This window comes from Cardiocondyla obscurior, linkage group LG01, assembly GCF_019399895.1.
Source record: "Cardiocondyla obscurior isolate alpha-2009 linkage group LG01, Cobs3.1, whole genome shotgun sequence".
In the NCBI taxonomy this organism is placed as follows: Eukaryota; Metazoa; Arthropoda; class Insecta; order Hymenoptera; family Formicidae; genus Cardiocondyla; species Cardiocondyla obscurior.
In genome coordinates this window covers 3,268,091-3,284,185 of record NC_091864.1, presented here as the reverse complement: position 1 = coordinate 3,284,185, position 16,095 = coordinate 3,268,091, and the positions used below count along the sequence as shown (strand labels likewise).

At 34.0% G+C, this 16,095-nt stretch overlaps 5 protein-coding genes and 1 long non-coding RNA gene across 7 annotated transcripts; 3 read left to right on the top strand and 3 right to left on the bottom strand.

Annotated features, from left to right (window-relative positions):
- Nucleotides 1-112: 112 nt before the first annotated feature.
- On the bottom strand, nucleotides 113-1,049 carry LOC139113649 (odorant receptor 10-like). Of its 2 annotated transcripts, XM_070674946.1 has the most exons (5): nucleotides 926-1,049; nucleotides 747-837; nucleotides 525-658; nucleotides 327-459; nucleotides 113-222 (listed from the first exon to the last, which is right to left on the bottom strand). In XM_070674946.1, the coding sequence occupies exons 2-5, from the start codon at nucleotides 825-827 to the stop codon at nucleotides 154-156; spliced, it is 417 nt and encodes a 138-aa protein (XP_070531047.1). In that variant the 5' UTR covers nucleotides 828-837; nucleotides 926-1,049; the 3' UTR covers nucleotides 113-153. The 2 variants fall into 2 exon arrangements, with proteins under 2 accessions (XP_070531047.1, XP_070531056.1); XM_070674955.1 differs by having other exon boundaries at nucleotides 747-939.
- On the bottom strand, nucleotides 943-2,155 carry LOC139108366 (uncharacterized). The gene is made up of 5 exons (XM_070666586.1): nucleotides 2,066-2,155; nucleotides 1,792-1,911; nucleotides 1,621-1,732; nucleotides 1,124-1,388; nucleotides 943-1,066 (listed from the first exon to the last, which is right to left on the bottom strand). Exons 1-5 carry the CDS (start codon nucleotides 2,153-2,155, stop codon nucleotides 943-945), a joined length of 711 nt encoding a protein of 236 aa, XP_070522687.1.
- On the bottom strand, nucleotides 1,281-10,166 carry LOC139113684 (odorant receptor 10-like). Its single transcript, XM_070675003.1, has 16 exons — nucleotides 10,068-10,166; nucleotides 9,812-9,970; nucleotides 9,002-9,214; nucleotides 8,707-8,840; nucleotides 7,853-8,090; nucleotides 5,209-6,642; nucleotides 4,921-5,043; nucleotides 4,672-4,789; nucleotides 4,332-4,593; nucleotides 3,985-4,155; nucleotides 3,597-3,687; nucleotides 3,385-3,521; nucleotides 3,189-3,321; nucleotides 2,141-3,086; nucleotides 1,792-1,911; nucleotides 1,281-1,388 (listed from the first exon to the last, which is right to left on the bottom strand). The coding sequence occupies exons 6-14, from the start codon at nucleotides 5,353-5,355 to the stop codon at nucleotides 3,036-3,038; spliced, it is 1,233 nt and encodes a 410-aa protein (XP_070531104.1). The 5' UTR covers nucleotides 5,356-6,642; nucleotides 7,853-8,090; nucleotides 8,707-8,840; nucleotides 9,002-9,214; nucleotides 9,812-9,970; nucleotides 10,068-10,166; the 3' UTR covers nucleotides 1,281-1,388; nucleotides 1,792-1,911; nucleotides 2,141-3,035.
- On the top strand, nucleotides 2,970-3,932 carry LOC139113699 (uncharacterized). The gene is made up of 2 exons (XR_011547745.1): nucleotides 2,970-3,062; nucleotides 3,591-3,932. It is a non-coding gene; the product is annotated as an uncharacterized lncRNA (long non-coding RNA).
- On the top strand, nucleotides 6,750-12,272 carry LOC139113667 (uncharacterized). Its single transcript, XM_070674981.1, has 16 exons — nucleotides 6,750-6,905; nucleotides 7,182-7,301; nucleotides 7,423-7,540; nucleotides 7,686-7,947; nucleotides 8,138-8,260; nucleotides 8,352-8,442; nucleotides 8,639-8,775; nucleotides 8,925-9,057; nucleotides 10,108-10,227; nucleotides 10,383-10,500; nucleotides 10,586-10,856; nucleotides 11,064-11,186; nucleotides 11,278-11,368; nucleotides 11,519-11,655; nucleotides 11,834-11,966; nucleotides 12,057-12,272. The coding sequence occupies exons 1-16, from the start codon at nucleotides 6,750-6,752 to the stop codon at nucleotides 12,108-12,110; spliced, it is 2,187 nt and encodes a 728-aa protein (XP_070531082.1). The 3' UTR covers nucleotides 12,111-12,272.
- Nucleotides 12,273-12,599: 327 nt separating this feature from the next.
- Nucleotides 12,600-15,600, top strand: LOC139113674 (odorant receptor Or2-like). The gene is made up of 9 exons (XM_070674992.1): nucleotides 12,600-12,864; nucleotides 12,982-13,101; nucleotides 13,191-13,308; nucleotides 13,581-13,854; nucleotides 14,022-14,144; nucleotides 14,262-14,352; nucleotides 14,517-14,656; nucleotides 14,887-15,019; nucleotides 15,108-15,600. Exons 1-9 carry the CDS (start codon nucleotides 12,676-12,678, stop codon nucleotides 15,159-15,161), a joined length of 1,242 nt encoding a protein of 413 aa, XP_070531093.1. The 5' UTR covers nucleotides 12,600-12,675; the 3' UTR covers nucleotides 15,162-15,600.
- Nucleotides 15,601-16,095: the final 495 nt, after the last annotated feature.

The window sequence follows — 16,095 nt, the reverse complement described above, 5'->3', positions numbered from 1 at the left end:
TACAAACATAATTTATTTATTACTTTGTACGAACGAACATTTGCGTTTTATTAATACGTGATACGATACCTTCGTACATCAACACTTAAGTTTTTAGATACGAAAGACTAGAAGAGTATATGTATATACATACGAGTGGAAAATCGCACAAGTTTATGCATTTCTTAATGGTTCCCGCAACGAGATCATTACCGTGCAATAGGAAACTGACGTTTTCATTACCTTAAAATATAATTCTGTTATTTTCAATACATTATCATCTTTTCTTCTTGCTAATAACGTGCTGTTAGTGATTCTTTTTAACGCACATATGAAAGCGTTCGTACCGTGGTGAAATTTTTTAGATTGACGTCATATAACTTGGCGACTGTTATTTGAGAAGCTTTTTGGCCTCGGGCGATGAAAAACAAGAGTAACTTTTGAACTTTCACCGACGTGTTGTACCATATTCCGTTATAACTGTAAAAAGATATATAGCAATATTACGTGTTTCACAAGTTTTAATTAATTTAATTTTTTCTTACGCTGCTATTGAAACTTGAACGCTATGATCGTTCACTTCTTGTCCGGCCCAGTTGCTAAAAAACAATCGACAACTTTGCATTATTACAAGGCCCACGTATCGTATAATTTCGGACGATCCCGTTCGAACTATAATCTGCAAAAAAAAAAAAAAAAAAAAAAAAAAAAAAATTAACATTCTTGTAATAAGCTCAGATTTAAAAATTAAGCGTTATTATGCTCACCATTACGCATGAAGAGGAATGAAACAAAAATCCTAATCCTATATCGAAGAAAAGGAACAATGCGATTTTATGTTCCACCATCTTTGTAAATCTGAATTGATAAATATTATCAAGATATTAGAACAATTTTAATAGACGCAGGTAAAACTATTATATATAAGTACATAAATAAAATATACTATTCTTCAAATAATTGTCACACCAACAGTAGTATTTCTTTGTGCAATTGAATGCAATCTCGGATACATCGATTAGCTTCTTCGTACGTGCAATCGTTGTCTATCCACTTATCATGTATTTTTAAATTCTCCAGACGATAACTGTAATAAATTATAATCAGATTCTTGTTAACATTTAATTAATTAATTAATTCTTACCACAGTATGCTGTACATTCCGCAAATATGTTCCACCAGGAGAATGTACAAAGTATCGGTACCTACTACGATCGACAGAAGCACGAAGTTATCGAGATATATAAGCATCAGAAGTGCGTAATAATGCTTCTCTTGATCAACAATTACAAAGTCCATGAGTTGCGGGAATTTTTTTGGTCTTGTTTCATTCAGGGGTGAAATGATATCCAATATAGATGCGGTGAGTGGTAAAAAAGAATAGCAGAGGGTAAATCCGATGACGCAGGCTAAAAGAAAAAAGAAAAATCACATTTAACTTAATAAATCAAATTACGCACGCAAAGCGATTATATAATAAATATATTTATTTCAATTGTTAACTAGAAATTTACTGACGATATTATTAATTCATATCTAAGTTTAATTTTAATTCTCGAAATATATATAATTCTTTTTAGTTTAAAATTAAGGATTAAATTCACGGTAATAGTTTAAACGACATTTCCCAGTAGGTCATACTTGAATACGCCAAAGTGATCTTTCGACTCTTTTCAGCGTATCGCGTTAAAATATGCGTTTCTTCTTTTGTCAGTAGGTTGTTCCAGTCGTCCCGCATATGTTGCAAAACTGCCTTAAACTGAAGCGACGCTTATTCAGAACAAATCGATCTGACGCGGCAATTATGCTTACCAATTCAGGATTCTGTATTGTACTGACGAATTTTGCAATGCATATCACTGTGCCAGATAGGACTGGCATAAGTTCGAACGTGCTGTCCAGATTATTGGTCTGTCTGAGTATGTACGTAATCTGGTGATCAATAATAAATGTACAACATATTAATATTTCACATATAATCCGATATTTAAATTTGCGTTACTTATACAGGTTACACAGGCAGAATGTACACACATTAATTAGTAATTATTTGAATTAATTACTAAATAATGTATGTTGAACGAACTTTTTGAACTAAATTTACATCTTTGTTTTCTGTAAGGTTATTTAACTCTAATATTACTGTCGTCCAGCAAGTTACCTGCGGCACTAACATTGTTGTGAGGCCAAATGTGATGAACGATCGAGTTAGAAGTTTCACAAAGTACGAATGGTACGGCCAGAAACTGGCAAAAGACAAGAAGAATTTGTTAATTTTAAAATATCGCGTGTCAAAGAGATCCATAGTTTGTTACACTGAATAAGAATCCATAAATATTCGTCTTGCTGGAAGAGTTCTTTTCTGCGTGCTTTTCCGAGTTTTTCTTTTCTTCCCCCTGACTCTCATTCTTTTTCCCTTTCTCGACAATCTTTAATATTCCGTTGAAAGCTTTTTTTTGTGAGACTATAATGTTAGTAAAAGTGTGCAGTATGATTAGCAACATTAATATGTAATATATGCTTAGACTAAGAAGAAAAGACTACCCGCGTAACGTACGGGATAAATAGAATTTTAAATAATGTCTCTTTACATGTTTCGAGGCTTTGAAAATACTTCATATTATTATTTCATACGCTGTATGTCACAAAGTGTCACGAAGACACCATATCGATTAGTGCGTTAAATGTCTTTCGCTTTTCCGAGGAGCAGGACGTGATAAGCACGCAAACATATAAGTTTTCATAAAAATTAACATGTGTTTAATGTGAGATGTTATTAACAATGAAAAATTTTATACGTTAAAAACGGCGCGTTGTTCCTTAAAATGCTCTTTATAGCTTCATAATTTTTTCAATTTACAAATCAGAATTCTTTTTGTATCGTTGGAAATATAGTAATCGCGTTTAATGTCTTATCTTTTAATTAGCAACTGTTATTAATTGGTTAATTAGTCATTAATATTTTATTCAATATTAATTGTAAAGTATCAAAATATATGTCATAAAAGTGCGCGAGATATTGTATTAAAATAAAAAAGAAAAAACAACGCTAATACTTATCGGAAAGATGCTAACACAGTAAAGTAAGACATTGCCGTCTGCACTATCTAAAAAAAAAAAAAAATAAGAGTTATTATGGCACTTGCAATATTATACTTAAATAGAATGAGTATTTTACGCAATATAAAATTTTGTTTTATTATTTGTACCGTGCAAAAATTTTCCAGCGACATAACGAAAAGTTTTCCGGCCATTATCTTGCATGGCTTGCGGCTTCTCATCAAAATCAGCACAATGTCCTTTTGTATCTGAATAGGCATGTTGTACCAGAAACACGAATATCTGCAAAGTCGGCACTTTTAATTTCCGATGCGATTCGTAGAGATTTACGTTCCAATCACTCACGTTGACTCGTGCACGCTTGAGCTTTGGTCCAGTAGATATTGCGCCATTAAGCTAAGAAAAAATAGATGAGTTAGTTGTCCGCATATGAACATAATACACATCGCCATTCCGTCCCATTGAAATAATCTGCTTACTAGCTAAAAAGAAAAAAGAAAAAAAAAAGAAAAGAGTCAAACTTGTTGTAAAATATTCCTATTTATTTTTAGACTTACTTGAACTGCAGAGATACTTATGATGATTAGATTCAAACCTAATACGGTGAGGAAACACCACGTATAAATGCAATGTAACAGTTGCACACAGCTGATTAACAAAGAGAATTTAAAATGTATTTAAGAAATTAAAAGAAACAAATAGGAAAATGCATCGCAGGCATATAGTACACTTGGTAATTTTGATACATCTATTTTTACAGAATATATTATTATATAATTTTATCGTGATTATAATAATAATGTTTTAAAATGTTTTATTTAAATTACGAATTTTCTCATTTGTTTTCTTTTTTTTTAATTTCTTTTTAATACTTTAACTTTATAAAAAAGGAAAGAATTTATGTTTAATAAGAAATGTTCTGTGTATGAATGTATATATACCAACTGTATTGCTCTTTGATGATTAATGACGCACTCTTTCACAACAGCAGCCTGCTCTTCTACTATTGATCGTTGATCTTCGTATTTCATGTAACATTTAATATTATAATTATAATTCTCGGGAGATAGCATAACATGCTTTTTGATAGAGTCAGGAACGTGCTCCAATTTATGTCTGCGTATCAAACAATTATTTAATTTTCCAAAGTTGAGGTCTTCTTTAATCGTTTAACATTTTTTATCTAGCTTGTCGCTCTCAAATCACGAGATGTCGATTGTGTAATAAAGCGCAGAATCTACAGTGGTTTTTCTTTTGCAGATTCTAGACAGAATTGTCTTCGGCATGCTTACCTTACTATTGCAAACAGGCAGCAGCTATGAACAGTGAGCGTAACGTATAGCAGATCGGCGCCGATAATGTTCAATATAGTGGCCGTTGATGTCGTACTACTGTGAAGCCACAGCCACAGCCAGTTTGTCTGCAGGTCAATCCCATAATCGAGGTCATAGGCCAAGCTTCTTTTTCGCGTATCGTTGTGAGGTAAAATAACGTCCAACATCGGCGAGATCAACGGTGTCATAATGAAGCACATGAGTCCGTTACACAACATAGCTAAAAAAAAAAAAAAAATAGTAATTAGTATATAATACATATACACGTTTATCGCAATTGTCGCGAAATACTTTATACTTGAATAAATGATGCACAACGTTCTCGCCTTCAATGTGTAATTCACCAAAATCTCATATTCCTTCGCAGCTGGATTTATTTCCCAATCAATTTCGATATGCTGTAGCAGCTCCTTCACCTGAAAACATGCTTATCATCAAGAAACTTGCAGCATTAATTAATCGGAAAAATAGCCGTGGTAATTGCATGCCTGCTTTGCGCCACGATCAAGCGACTTAATGAAAGAGCATGTAACGATATAATTAGTACCTTCGCTTCAAATCGTATGGTAGTCATCACTTTAGCCATGCTCACTAAAATGGTCACAATAGGAGGAATGCACATGCACACCGCATCTATATCCTTTCCCCACACGTCGTACAATCTTTTTATCTAGAAAAAATGTAAAAAAAAAAGAAAGATTTTAATGTCTTATAATTCAACAACCTAGCATTGAATAAACTTGCGCAAATTTTTTTTTTTTTTACACGCTTGCAGATATTTTGTAGATAGCTGTTCAGATAGTTATTCAGACGAATCGCTGCGTGCTTCTTTTACCTGAGGTGGAATAAATGTTAACATTACAAATATGCTGACCGACTGAATGATTCTTTTTTTAGACTGCGACTGATATGGCCATATCCCGACTATCGAGGCGAATAGTTTAGTTATGCTGTAGTAGCGCGTGTTAAACAACGCCCTCATGTTACTTCGCCAACGTATCAGAAATTTCTGGTGAACGAATCGTACGAGGGAAGACGATGCTTCCACGAAGAGGGAGGCATTCAACTTAGATACATAGAAAATTATTAACAGGTGATACGCGCTTGTCAACGTCACATCACCTTGACAAGCTGTACTTAGCGAAATTACACGATTCAAAATATAAATGTTTTATACTTTAACAAAGTAGAAGAAAAAAAAGGGGAGAAAAGATAAAAAAATGTATATCTACTGAAATAGAAAAGTCCAATCTGGCTAAAAGAAAAAAAATGTTTGTTTGAGATATTTAAGGACAGAATTTTAATTATGAGAGATTGCGCGCAATTCTATTAACAGTAACAGATAAAGTCTGTTAATTACCTTCCTTACTGTTTTAACAATTCTTTTTTTTTTTTATTTAAATTATTGTTACACTCTTTCTCACACTTGTTGGCACACTCACTAACAAAAAATAGAGAGACAGAGAGACACCAAAATTTCTTCGGGTATCCCTCTGTGCTCTACGAAAATTATCTAACAAATCAGTCTGCTATTTATATTATAAATATTTTTTAAGCGCATTTACTTACACATGTTTTTATTATATAAAAGTATTATTTAATTTTTTAATAATATAAAAGATATTTAATTACAGATAATCTACTATTTTAGAGAAGATAACATTGCAGCTGCACATCTTAAGCAAAAATATCGTTCTTACTATTTGTAATTAATAATAAAACACTCACTTTTTTTTTATTAAAAATTAATTACAATAATTTCTATTGAAAATTTTTCAACAGACAGTTAAAACAAATTTAACTGTGTTAAGCAATCGCACTTCAATCATGTCGATTCGTAAAGATTTAATTTTCAGTAGAAATCACAAAATTTTTATATATAAAAGAACTAAGTTTTTCTATCTTCGAGTATAACTTTCTTCTTCAACATAATTTTGCTGAAAGATATAACTTTTTAATCCAATTATATCAGATTTTTCCATACTAACACCTGTTTACGCATTTGTTAGTTTTCCCCACTAAGTATTTATTATTCGGAACAGCTTTTGAAGCAAGCATAATATTTAACACTGGCATTATCGTGGGTGCGTCGCAACATATTAAACACGCAAATTGTTCAGACGATCGAACACGCCATTTCCACATATTACAAAGGAGTCAAACGTGGAAGTGTGGAAGTAATTCTTGATGAAAAGCTGCGATGAAAAGGGTACAGTGCGTGCAAATAATTGCGCGCTATCTCATGATGGCATAATTACGGGCGTCTATCCTGAAACACAAGGAATCGTTAATGCCCTGATGCTTCGCACGGCAGTAAGCGCACGCTAAGTAAAGCAAGTGTCACCGATGTAGTTCGCATTCCTAGTATTTCTAAGAATGATCGAGCAAAGGGACATTTGGCAAAGTCGGTATTACGCGATTCCTAGATTGTACATGACCTTAGCAGGACTATGGCCGCACCATCCGACTCGCGATAGATATCTGCATTTCGTACCCACGTTTACGATCTGTTCGATTATCCTTATACCGATGGTACACAATTGAATTTAATTCTGAAACGACACGTAATAAATCCGAGAGAAGTTCATGTAAAATATTTTTTAAACTATAACGGCGCATGTGTTACTCTAGATGTAGTGGTCAAAGCTGCTCGACTATCAAACAGCTCGCTCCACACAAGCATATACTTTTAAATCTTTTCTTTATAAGCAAATTTGATTTTAAAGCTTAGACTTATTAGTTTGTAAGAATAAATTAATTATTCGCTATCAGTGTTTCGTAACGTTAACTAATATTTTATAAACACAGCTACTTTATGTGCACATCGCGATGACGGATCTCGATGACCTATTCGAGTGTATGCCAACGATACTAATTACTATAATATTCAGCTTTAAATTAGCGAGCTTGATGGGAAACAGCGACAAAGTAAATAATATCTAATTTTGTTAACGCAATTGACGCTACGTAATCAAAATTTCATTATTTGATATTATCGTCGACGTGACTGGAGGAAGAAACAGTTAAAACCATGGTTATATGTTTGTAGATAAAGACCTGTCTTAAAACGATAGAGAACGATTGGTTATCGTTGAATACGGATAGTGAAAAGGCTATATTGCGCCGACACGCTACGTACGGACAGCACTTGACGATATTTTACGCAGGTGCGTTAGAAAGAAGATAGATAGACATTCATTCGTGATAAAAAACGTACGATAAAAACTTGTTTCAAAATTGTCTTGTTTAGTCAAATCTTTTATCAAAATTCTCCACCTAATTCGCATATTCTTTCTTTTTTTTTTTTTTTAGCTTTTATGATCACAACGGGGTTGCTTTACATGTTCAAGTCGATTGTGTTAATAATGATAGAAGACACTTTGAACTCGACCAGACTGGCCGTAACGAAACTGCCCTTTCGCGTGGAATACGGTTACAAAATAGATCAGTACTTTTATCCAATACTGGTTCACTGTTACCTAACTGTGTACTCGCATGTTACCGCCACGGTCGCTGCTGATACCTTCTACTTCGCTTTGATACAACACGCCTGCGGGATGTTCTCGGTTGTCGGGTAAGAGTATCAGGAACGGTGTAAAAACCGAGAAACAGGGAAATGAAAAGAACGAGGCCGATGTCACCAAAGCACTTTGCTACACATCATTCACTTCGATCTCTTTTTCGTTCTGATAATATCAATGATTTCACTCCGGCGATCTGAAAACACAATTTCCCAAAAACGTTATTATTTTAGCTGTTTCCAGACACATGTTGGAAAATATTGGCGAAGAAACTGATGCAAATTTTGATCTGAAGCCCGGCAAGATAAACGATCATAATTACAACAAAGTTCTTAATTGTTTACGTAAACACCTGCATGTGATAGAGTACGTGTAATTTTTTTAATTGCAACAGTAATATATATATATATATATATTCATATCGTGTCATCCATTATTTGTAATGTATATTTCGTAGATTCGCGGAATTAATCGAGTCGACGTTCACAAATATATTTCTGGTCAGCGTTAGTTTAAATATGGTCGGTGGTAGTATATGCGGTATTCAGGTATGTGTATCAATTTTTTAAAAATCAAAATATTGATTAAAGCCTATACAATCTAACACGAAGATCTGAGCACATACAATTTTAATTAATTAATATTAAATTTATCAGATTTAAAATAGTCCTTATTACTTATTGAGAATTTCTTTTTAATTTACTTTTATGTTAAAAACTAATACAAAAAAAATGTATGTTTCAGGTGTTAATGAATCTAAACGATGCAAAAGATATAGTAGCACCTCTCGCTATCTACGTTGCTCAACTCACCCATCTTTTTTTCCAGTTCTGGCAGGCTCAGTTTTTATTGGACTATAGCGTCATTCCGTACGACTCGATGTAAAAATCAAATCTTTTAATCTTACTCAAAAACTTTCAAAAGCCTCTTTTAAAACGCTGTCGTTCTAAAAATCAAAAAGCAGAAACTAAAACCAAGAACAATCTTCTTTAATTCCATCGCTATTTGTTAATCGAAACTTGAATCACAGTTGCAGGTCAAATTGGTATTACACCTCGGAAAGATCTAGGAAGCTTTTACGCCTAATTATGAATAGGACCGTATTACCATGCAGAATAACTGCTGGGAAAGTGGCGACTCTGTCCATTGAGAGTTTTGGCGTGGTAAGTAAAACTTTAGCGTTCGCTAGTTTTTCAAGTCTCCACATTTTTCATGTTTTAAGATGTACTTTATCTTATTCCTCCGAAAGGTTTTGAAGACATCCATGTCTTATTTCACAATGCTGCGCTCCTTCCAGTGACAGTTCCAACGCAGTGTGTGCTAATAAAAAATAAAAAAAAAATTAATAAATAAATAAAAACTATCCACACGAGGATCAGGGTTTATTACCTTTACGAGAATTTATTTAAACAATTTGTCTTAATTGTAAAAAAATATCAAAAATATAAGATTTTGCGTTGCAGACTTTTGTATCTTTTTCTCACGTACTAAAAGGTTACGAGTTTAAAAAAGATAAACGGATTTCTTTTGCAATCGTCGTTGTCAAAAGAAACATTCTCGGAACTCGAACTTGATAACTCAAATTATCATCAACTTTGTTCATTGAACGACAAGAGTGCTATTAATTTCCAACATTGTATAAGATATAGTTGTCACTCTTTGCGAAACTGCGAACGGACGATACAGTCGCATTATAGAAGCTGCGAGGGGTGACATTAGTGTACGTCGCGGAAAATAATTGCGTAATGTCGTAATTACAACCGTGCGACGCTACGACACAAGGAATTGATAATAGCTGTTCTTGGCAGTTCGCCGAGTGACAAGTACTCACAAGGAATCGTTGATAGATCATAATCTTAGTGTTCCTGAAAATGAACGAACGAAAGGACATTTGGCAAAGCCGCTTTTATACCGTACCTAGAACGTACATGAGTTTGATAGGAATATGGCCATATCATGCTTTTCGCGATAGGTGTTTACTTTTTGTTCCAATGTTCACGTTCTCTATCACCATCATTGTGCCCCAAGTATGTAGATAAAAATTGTGTCAAGCCATTATTTATATTTTTTTCCATCCTGTAACAAATTACTTATTAATATTTTTTTAATAATAATAAATAAATAAAAATAAAAATAATAAAAGTACATGTTAATTAAATACATAAAAACATACACAAATATAATGTAATAGATAATTTGTAATATTAACGTAGCTCCTATATCTTCTCATCGCTGCGACAAATCTTGACGATGTGTTCTCGTGTACCCCATCGATGTGGATCACTATAATATTCAGCTTCAAAATAGGGTGGTTGATGCTAAATAACAGTAAAGTACGTATGAATGAGTTTAATAAAGAGCAAGAAAGTTTAATAATATATATTTAAATTTTATTATAATATAATAAATTTTATATAATTCTTAATATGATGAATCCAAAAACAAATATAATCGACATTGTGAAAAATATGTCTGTGTATACTTACAGTTAAAGACCTGTCTTAGAACGATGGAAGACGATTGGTTGTCATTAAATACAGACATAGAGAGAAGTATTCTGCGACGGCACACCGCATACGGACGATATATCACGCTGACATACGGAAGTGCGAAATTTTATTTAAAAAAATGTCCTTTTCTTTTCAATTCAATTGGAGTGTTTCGGTGACCGTTCCATGTAACAATTTCCAGTTTTCATGCAGTGCGTAGGAATCCTCCTTATAACGAAATCGCTCGTAGTGATGATACTGGAAGATACTTCGGATGCGACAATCTCCTCCCTAGTTGCGGAATCAAAGCTACCTCTTCGCATAGAATATGGAAAAACGTTAAACCAATACTTGTATCCGATGGCATTGCACTGTTACCTGGCCGTATTCTCCCACATCAGCATCACGATTGCAGTTGACTCTTGCTACATCGCTCTGATTCGGCACGCGTGCGGGATGTTCGCGATTGTTGGGTAAGAGCACCACGTTCAGCGTATTAATAATTGTCCATCGAAACATAATAGGAAAAATTGGCGTGCGAGATATACCGCGCTCATCTTCGTCCTGTGAGTACGATCTAATATCTCTTTCGTCTTGACGCCCTTTTGACCCGAATCTGAATTTTCAAAGCAGCTAGCTTTGATCTCCCTGGGAATGTTATCGTTTGAATGGACTTCCAGATACACGCTCGAACACATTGGCAAAGACAGCGATAGCAATTTCGATCTGAAACCCGATAAGATGACAGATGATAATTACAATAAAGCTTTGGCCTGCCTGCGCAGACACCTGCATGTGATACAGTGCGTGTTAATGGCTCCATAACGAGACGTACCGCACAACTTTAATCTCCATACCGCCTCTAATCGCGCTCAGTTTTTCGCGATTTCACAGATTCGCGGAACTGATCGAGTCCACGTTCACGAATATATTTTTGGTCAGCGTTTGCCTCAACATGATTGGCGGCAGTATGATCGGCATACAGGTATACAACATAGATATTTTTCTAAATACTTTCTTCGCAATAACTTGGTTTTTTTACTAAACAGATATCTGCAAAAAAAAATTGCTTTTAATAAACTTGTACTTTGTAAAAATTGGAATTTTAAGCTGACGTAAAATATATTTATTTTAGGTGGTTTTAAACTTGAACGATACGAAGGATATCGTGGAACCTTTCGCTATTTATATTGCTCAACTCATTCACCTCTTTCTGCAGTTTTGGCCAGCTCAATTCCTTTCAGATTATAGCATCTTGCCATACGAATCAATGTAAGGACGTAACTTCTTTCAACGCTTTAGAAAATCGTAATTCTTTTACATGGAATCCAAGTTTATTCTTCTTTTCTTTTCTGAAAACATATAAAAACAATTAATCATTTTTCAACTTTGTTGTATATAATAATTCTAATTTAAAGCAGCGATTAAATAATCTTGCTATGAATTACAGTTGCAGATCAAACTGGTATTATACTTCAAAAAGGTGTCGAAAACTTCTTTTTTTAATTATGAATAGAAGTGTGTTACCATGCAAAATAACTGCTGGCAAAGTCGTACCTTTGACTATTGCAAATTTTGGCACGGTAAATAAGTTACTATCATTCAAGACTACACATAAAATTATTCTACATTTTAAAAAACACTTTAATTTCGTTTTCTTTTCTTTTTTTAAGGTTCTAAAGACAATGATGTCTTATTTCACGATGCTGCGTTCCTTCAATTCATAAATCCAACGTGCATCTGCAATTCTTAACAAAATTCTTAACAAAATTATATATTTACCTGAAATTATAACAGTTTCTCATTTAACTTTTTGACGAAAACCACAAAATTAATCAAGAGACACTTTTATACACTAATTTGATATTTTTGAGTATAAAAATATAAAGATAAAAATTCTGTATAGAATTATAAATAAATATATAAAAAAAAGAAAAATGTTACACATATAATTTAAGCGGTTCCTACATCGATGATAAAATGTCCAAGATCTTCCGTAAGCCAAGCTAAGATACCACACAACGGCGTACACCTCGCAGGAGTAGCAGAACTTTCAAGGATGATTCACATAATACACAGCATTTGTGGACTAAAAGAAAGTATAGTTTTCCCACAAAGAGAAACTGTGAGAAACCAACTTAAAAATGTAAGAAGGAAAGGACTGATGCATAGGAAAATAATGTGTGCTTATTTTTCAAAGTCGTTACAATGCTGTTGTCGAACAGAGGATCGAAAAGAATCGATAAGTAATCTCCCGCAATTTGTTGAATGTCGAACGTTCACATAGAATAGATGATGGAGCTTGCAATCTTCTTACTCCGAAAAATGATCGACAAGGAAGATGTTGATCAAAGCCGGTTATACTACGTTCTTAAAATATATCTGACCATCTCGGGAATATGGCCATATCATAGACTTCGCGATAGATGCGTTTGCTTCGTATCGTTGTTTTTTTTATCCTGTGGTATTCTGATACCTCAGGTACTAATGTATATTCAAGTGAAAAAGTCCGTCCGTAGCGAGGCCACTACCAGTTTTGTTTATTGTATTTCAAAGTTATTTTTGAATATTTAATAACGCTACTGATTTCAATTATAGGTGCTTTACTTAACGATCGGTGTAATCACGCTCGACGACATATTCGAGTGTGTGCCATCGATAATAATCAGCATAGTGTTCAGCTTCAAAATATTTGTTATAATGTTAAAAAGTGACAAAGTAAGTGATAAAGTTGTAGATGTAGTGCTTAACAATTTTTTATGTAAAGTAACGTCGCGATGAGGTCAGAAATAAATGTACGTGTTTAGGTAAAGATTTGCTTTGATGCAATGGAAAAGAACTGGTTGTCATTAAATTCAGACGTGGAAAAGATTATTCTGCAACGGTATACTAAGTATGGACAGTACCTAACGACTTTTTATGCAGGTGCGTACAGTTATGGGATTATAAAATATTTTTTTTAATATTAATATTATACATACATAAGAATTTATCTTGCATATTCCTCGCAATCTTATAAAATTGTGTTCTAGAATTAAAGAAAAAAAAAATTAATAAATAATAAATAATAAATAAAAAATACGTAAAAGGCACAATTATTGTGAAAACCTAATATATTTTCTTTTTAACATATCGCTAAGTATATGGACTTAAAAAAAAAAAGTTGCTTGCCACGCATATCATGGATTTTTTTTTAGTTTTTATGCACACGACAGCGTTTCTGTTTGTGCTTAAACCAATTGTACTGACTATAATGTCGAACGAAATCTTCAATGCGACAAAATCGACTATACCGTTTGCATCAAGATTGCCCTTTCACGTAGAATACGGTCATAGGTTCAATCAGCACTTCTATCCTATAGCAGTGCATTGTTACGTAGCAGCATTTGCTCATTCCTTCGCGACAATCGCGGTCGATGGCTTGTTTTACACTTTGATTCAGCATGCTTGCGGAATGTTTTCGATTATTGGGTAAGAGCGATCTCTCTTGAAAAGGTAGGGATGCTTTTTTTTACAAATTAAATTCTTCGCTATTAAAAAAAAATAAAAAATAAAAAAAATAGACACTTCTGCATTTAAAGACATTTTCTGGTAGTCTCAGTTTGTCAAGAATACCGACGTTTCTCGTGATATTGCAGAAACGTGCTGGAGAACATAGGTAAAAACAATGAGAACGATTTCGACATGAAACCGGACAAGATAAAAGATGACAATTACGTCACAGCTTTGCACTGTTTACGTAGGCATCTTCTTGTGTTAAAGTACGTGGGAGAGACGTCTAATTCGTCGTCGGCATCGACGTACCGATAATTAATCGTTAGTCACGTATAAATTAATAATCGCTTAATATCCTTATTTTTATCCTTGCCCACTTTTAGGTTTGCCGAACACATCGAGTCTTTGTTCACGGAAATATTTTTCCTGATTCTTAATTTAAACATGATCGGTGGTAGTTTAGCTGGGATGCAAGTATGTATGATTTTTCTTTTTAGATATTATAAATATTTTTTTTTTTAACAGGAAAGTAATATGCTTTTCTTCGATATGGCAGACGAAAATTACAGCTTTAAAAAAAAAGAAAAAAAAAAAGAAAGAAAAAAAAAAAGGAAAAAGTAATTAACTGTACATTTTAGGTATTGATGAATTTAGACAAAGGTGCAAATGACATTGCTGGACCAGTTACTATTTACGTTGCACAAATCCTTCATTTATTTCTTCAGTATTGGCAAGCTCAATTTCTACTGGACTATAGCATCCTTCCGTACGAATCCATGCAAGTATATTAATTATCAATTCATACAAATCATTAATCATTACTTCACAAATTAATTTCATAATTTTCTTAATTTTTTTTCCTTTCTTTATTTCGTGATATCTCAATCTGTATATTCATTGCGTTTGGTAGAGAGATAAAATTTACGATTACTTTTAATATAATAATTCATTAAATTCATCTCGATAATTATTCTAATTTTAATTCTTTTTTTTCGTACCGTGTAATAGCTGCAGAGCAAATTGGTATTACACATCACACAGATGTCGAAAAATCTTTCTCTTAATAATGAGTAAAGCAGTAACGCCGTGCAAGATAACAGCTGGCAAAATGGTGATCCTGTCAATTGATACCTTCGCCATGGTATTAATATAAAATTATTTTTGTAATACTGTCAATTCTTAATTGTCATAATCACAAGCTTACTGAGAAAATGTTTTCTTTCTTAAAGGTTGTGAAAGCTTCTGTATCTTACCTCACCATGTTTCGTTCTCTACAATTATGATTTAACGCATCTAAAGACTCACTCGATAGTCTTTGAAACTCTTTAGTCCAATAAATATCTAATCTGTTACACCTAAGTAGTATTTTTGATTTTCTGTCTTTCAAGAGATTCCTATTCGCGCACGTTATTACATTCGGACATTAGTTAATTGTAATAATTTTTTTATGATAATAATAATTGGGTGATCTGATGCCGGCGTGTTACCTGTTCATTTACATTTGTGGCTTTCGGTTAGATTAATTAAGGTAGATTATTTTTTATCCGTTCGTCCGTCCGTCCTTCCTTCCTTCCTTCCTTTAGTGGCAGTTTCTGGATTATCCTGATTGTATCCGTGTTGTTGCACTTCACATCACTCGTCACTATATTACTACTCTCGGAAATACGGAAATACACTCGGAAAGACGAACGACTGAAAGAATGACGGCGGATTATCGCGGCGATTTTTTTTCCGATTAAAATTAAGAAGCTCGACGAACGCGATAATTTGTTGTATAAATGCGCACTTCCGATATTCGTGGCGTTGCTTACTTCCACCAGGAGGTCCTCGATCTCGGCACAAGAAACTGATTACGATGTAAAGCGAGATCACCTTTGATTCTTTGGTCGATTCACGTCGGCGGAATCAACGAACGCCGTGAACTTCCGCGAAGCAGCGAATGAGACAGGCCTTCCTCAAGTTCCTTAAAAACCGATAGCCCGAAACGGGACGAGAACCTCGGTCGCGACGAAGAAGACAGGCGAGGTGCAGATCTCGCACTCTAACAATGGCGGTCGCCCGAACACGATGAACGTCGCCGAAGAAGATGGCGAGTGAAGCGGGCTGGTAACGCCGGACGCGCGGTGACTTTCAGGTCGGACGCTCCGTGCATTCCGTCTACGCCATAACCCTTTCTTTCCGAAACATTTTTTCGAGACACGAAACAAAGTATTAAAC

Coding starts and splice junctions, on each gene's coding strand:
- LOC139108366 (XM_070666586.1), bottom strand. CDS start 2,155: ATGTTAGTGCCGCAGGTAACTTGCTGGACGACAGTAATATTAGAGTTA. Junction 1,912..2,065: donor ATGTAAATTTAGTTCAAAAA/GTTCGTTCAACA, acceptor ATTGATCACCAG/ATTACGTACATACTCAGACA. Junction 1,067..1,123: donor GGAATGTACAGCATACTGTG/GTAAGAATTAAT, acceptor AATTTATTACAG/TTATCGTCTGGAGAATTTAA.
- LOC139113649 (XM_070674946.1), bottom strand. CDS start 827: ATGGTGGAACATAAAATCGCATTGTTCCTTTTCTTCGATATAGGATTA. Junction 659..746: donor ATTCCTCTTCATGCGTAATG/GTGAGCATAATA, acceptor TTTTTTTTGCAG/ATTATAGTTCGAACGGGATC. Junction 223..326: donor ATCTAAAAAATTTCACCACG/GTACGAACGCTT, acceptor TTATATTTTAAG/GTAATGAAAACGTCAGTTTC.
- LOC139113684 (XM_070675003.1), bottom strand. CDS start 5,355: ATGAGGGCGTTGTTTAACACGCGCTACTACAGCATAACTAAACTATTC. Junction 3,688..3,984: donor AATCATCAAAGAGCAATACA/GTTGGTATATAT, acceptor TTTGTTAATCAG/CTGTGTGCAACTGTTACATT. Junction 3,522..3,596: donor TAAGTATCTCTGCAGTTCAA/GTAAGTCTAAAA, acceptor TTTTCTTTTTAG/CTAGTAAGCAGATTATTTCA.
- LOC139113674 (XM_070674992.1), top strand. CDS start 12,676: ATGATGGAGCTTGCAATCTTCTTACTCCGAAAAATGATCGACAAGGAA. Junction 12,865..12,981: donor GTGGTATTCTGATACCTCAG/GTACTAATGTAT, acceptor TTTCAATTATAG/GTGCTTTACTTAACGATCGG. Junction 13,309..13,580: donor CCTAACGACTTTTTATGCAG/GTGCGTACAGTT, acceptor ATTTTTTTTTAG/TTTTTATGCACACGACAGCG.
- LOC139113667 (XM_070674981.1), top strand. CDS start 6,750: ATGATCGAGCAAAGGGACATTTGGCAAAGTCGGTATTACGCGATTCCT. Junction 7,948..8,137: donor GGGATGTTCTCGGTTGTCGG/GTAAGAGTATCA, acceptor AGCTGTTTCCAG/ACACATGTTGGAAAATATTG. Junction 11,369..11,518: donor GCAGTATGATCGGCATACAG/GTATACAACATA, acceptor TATTTATTTTAG/GTGGTTTTAAACTTGAACGA.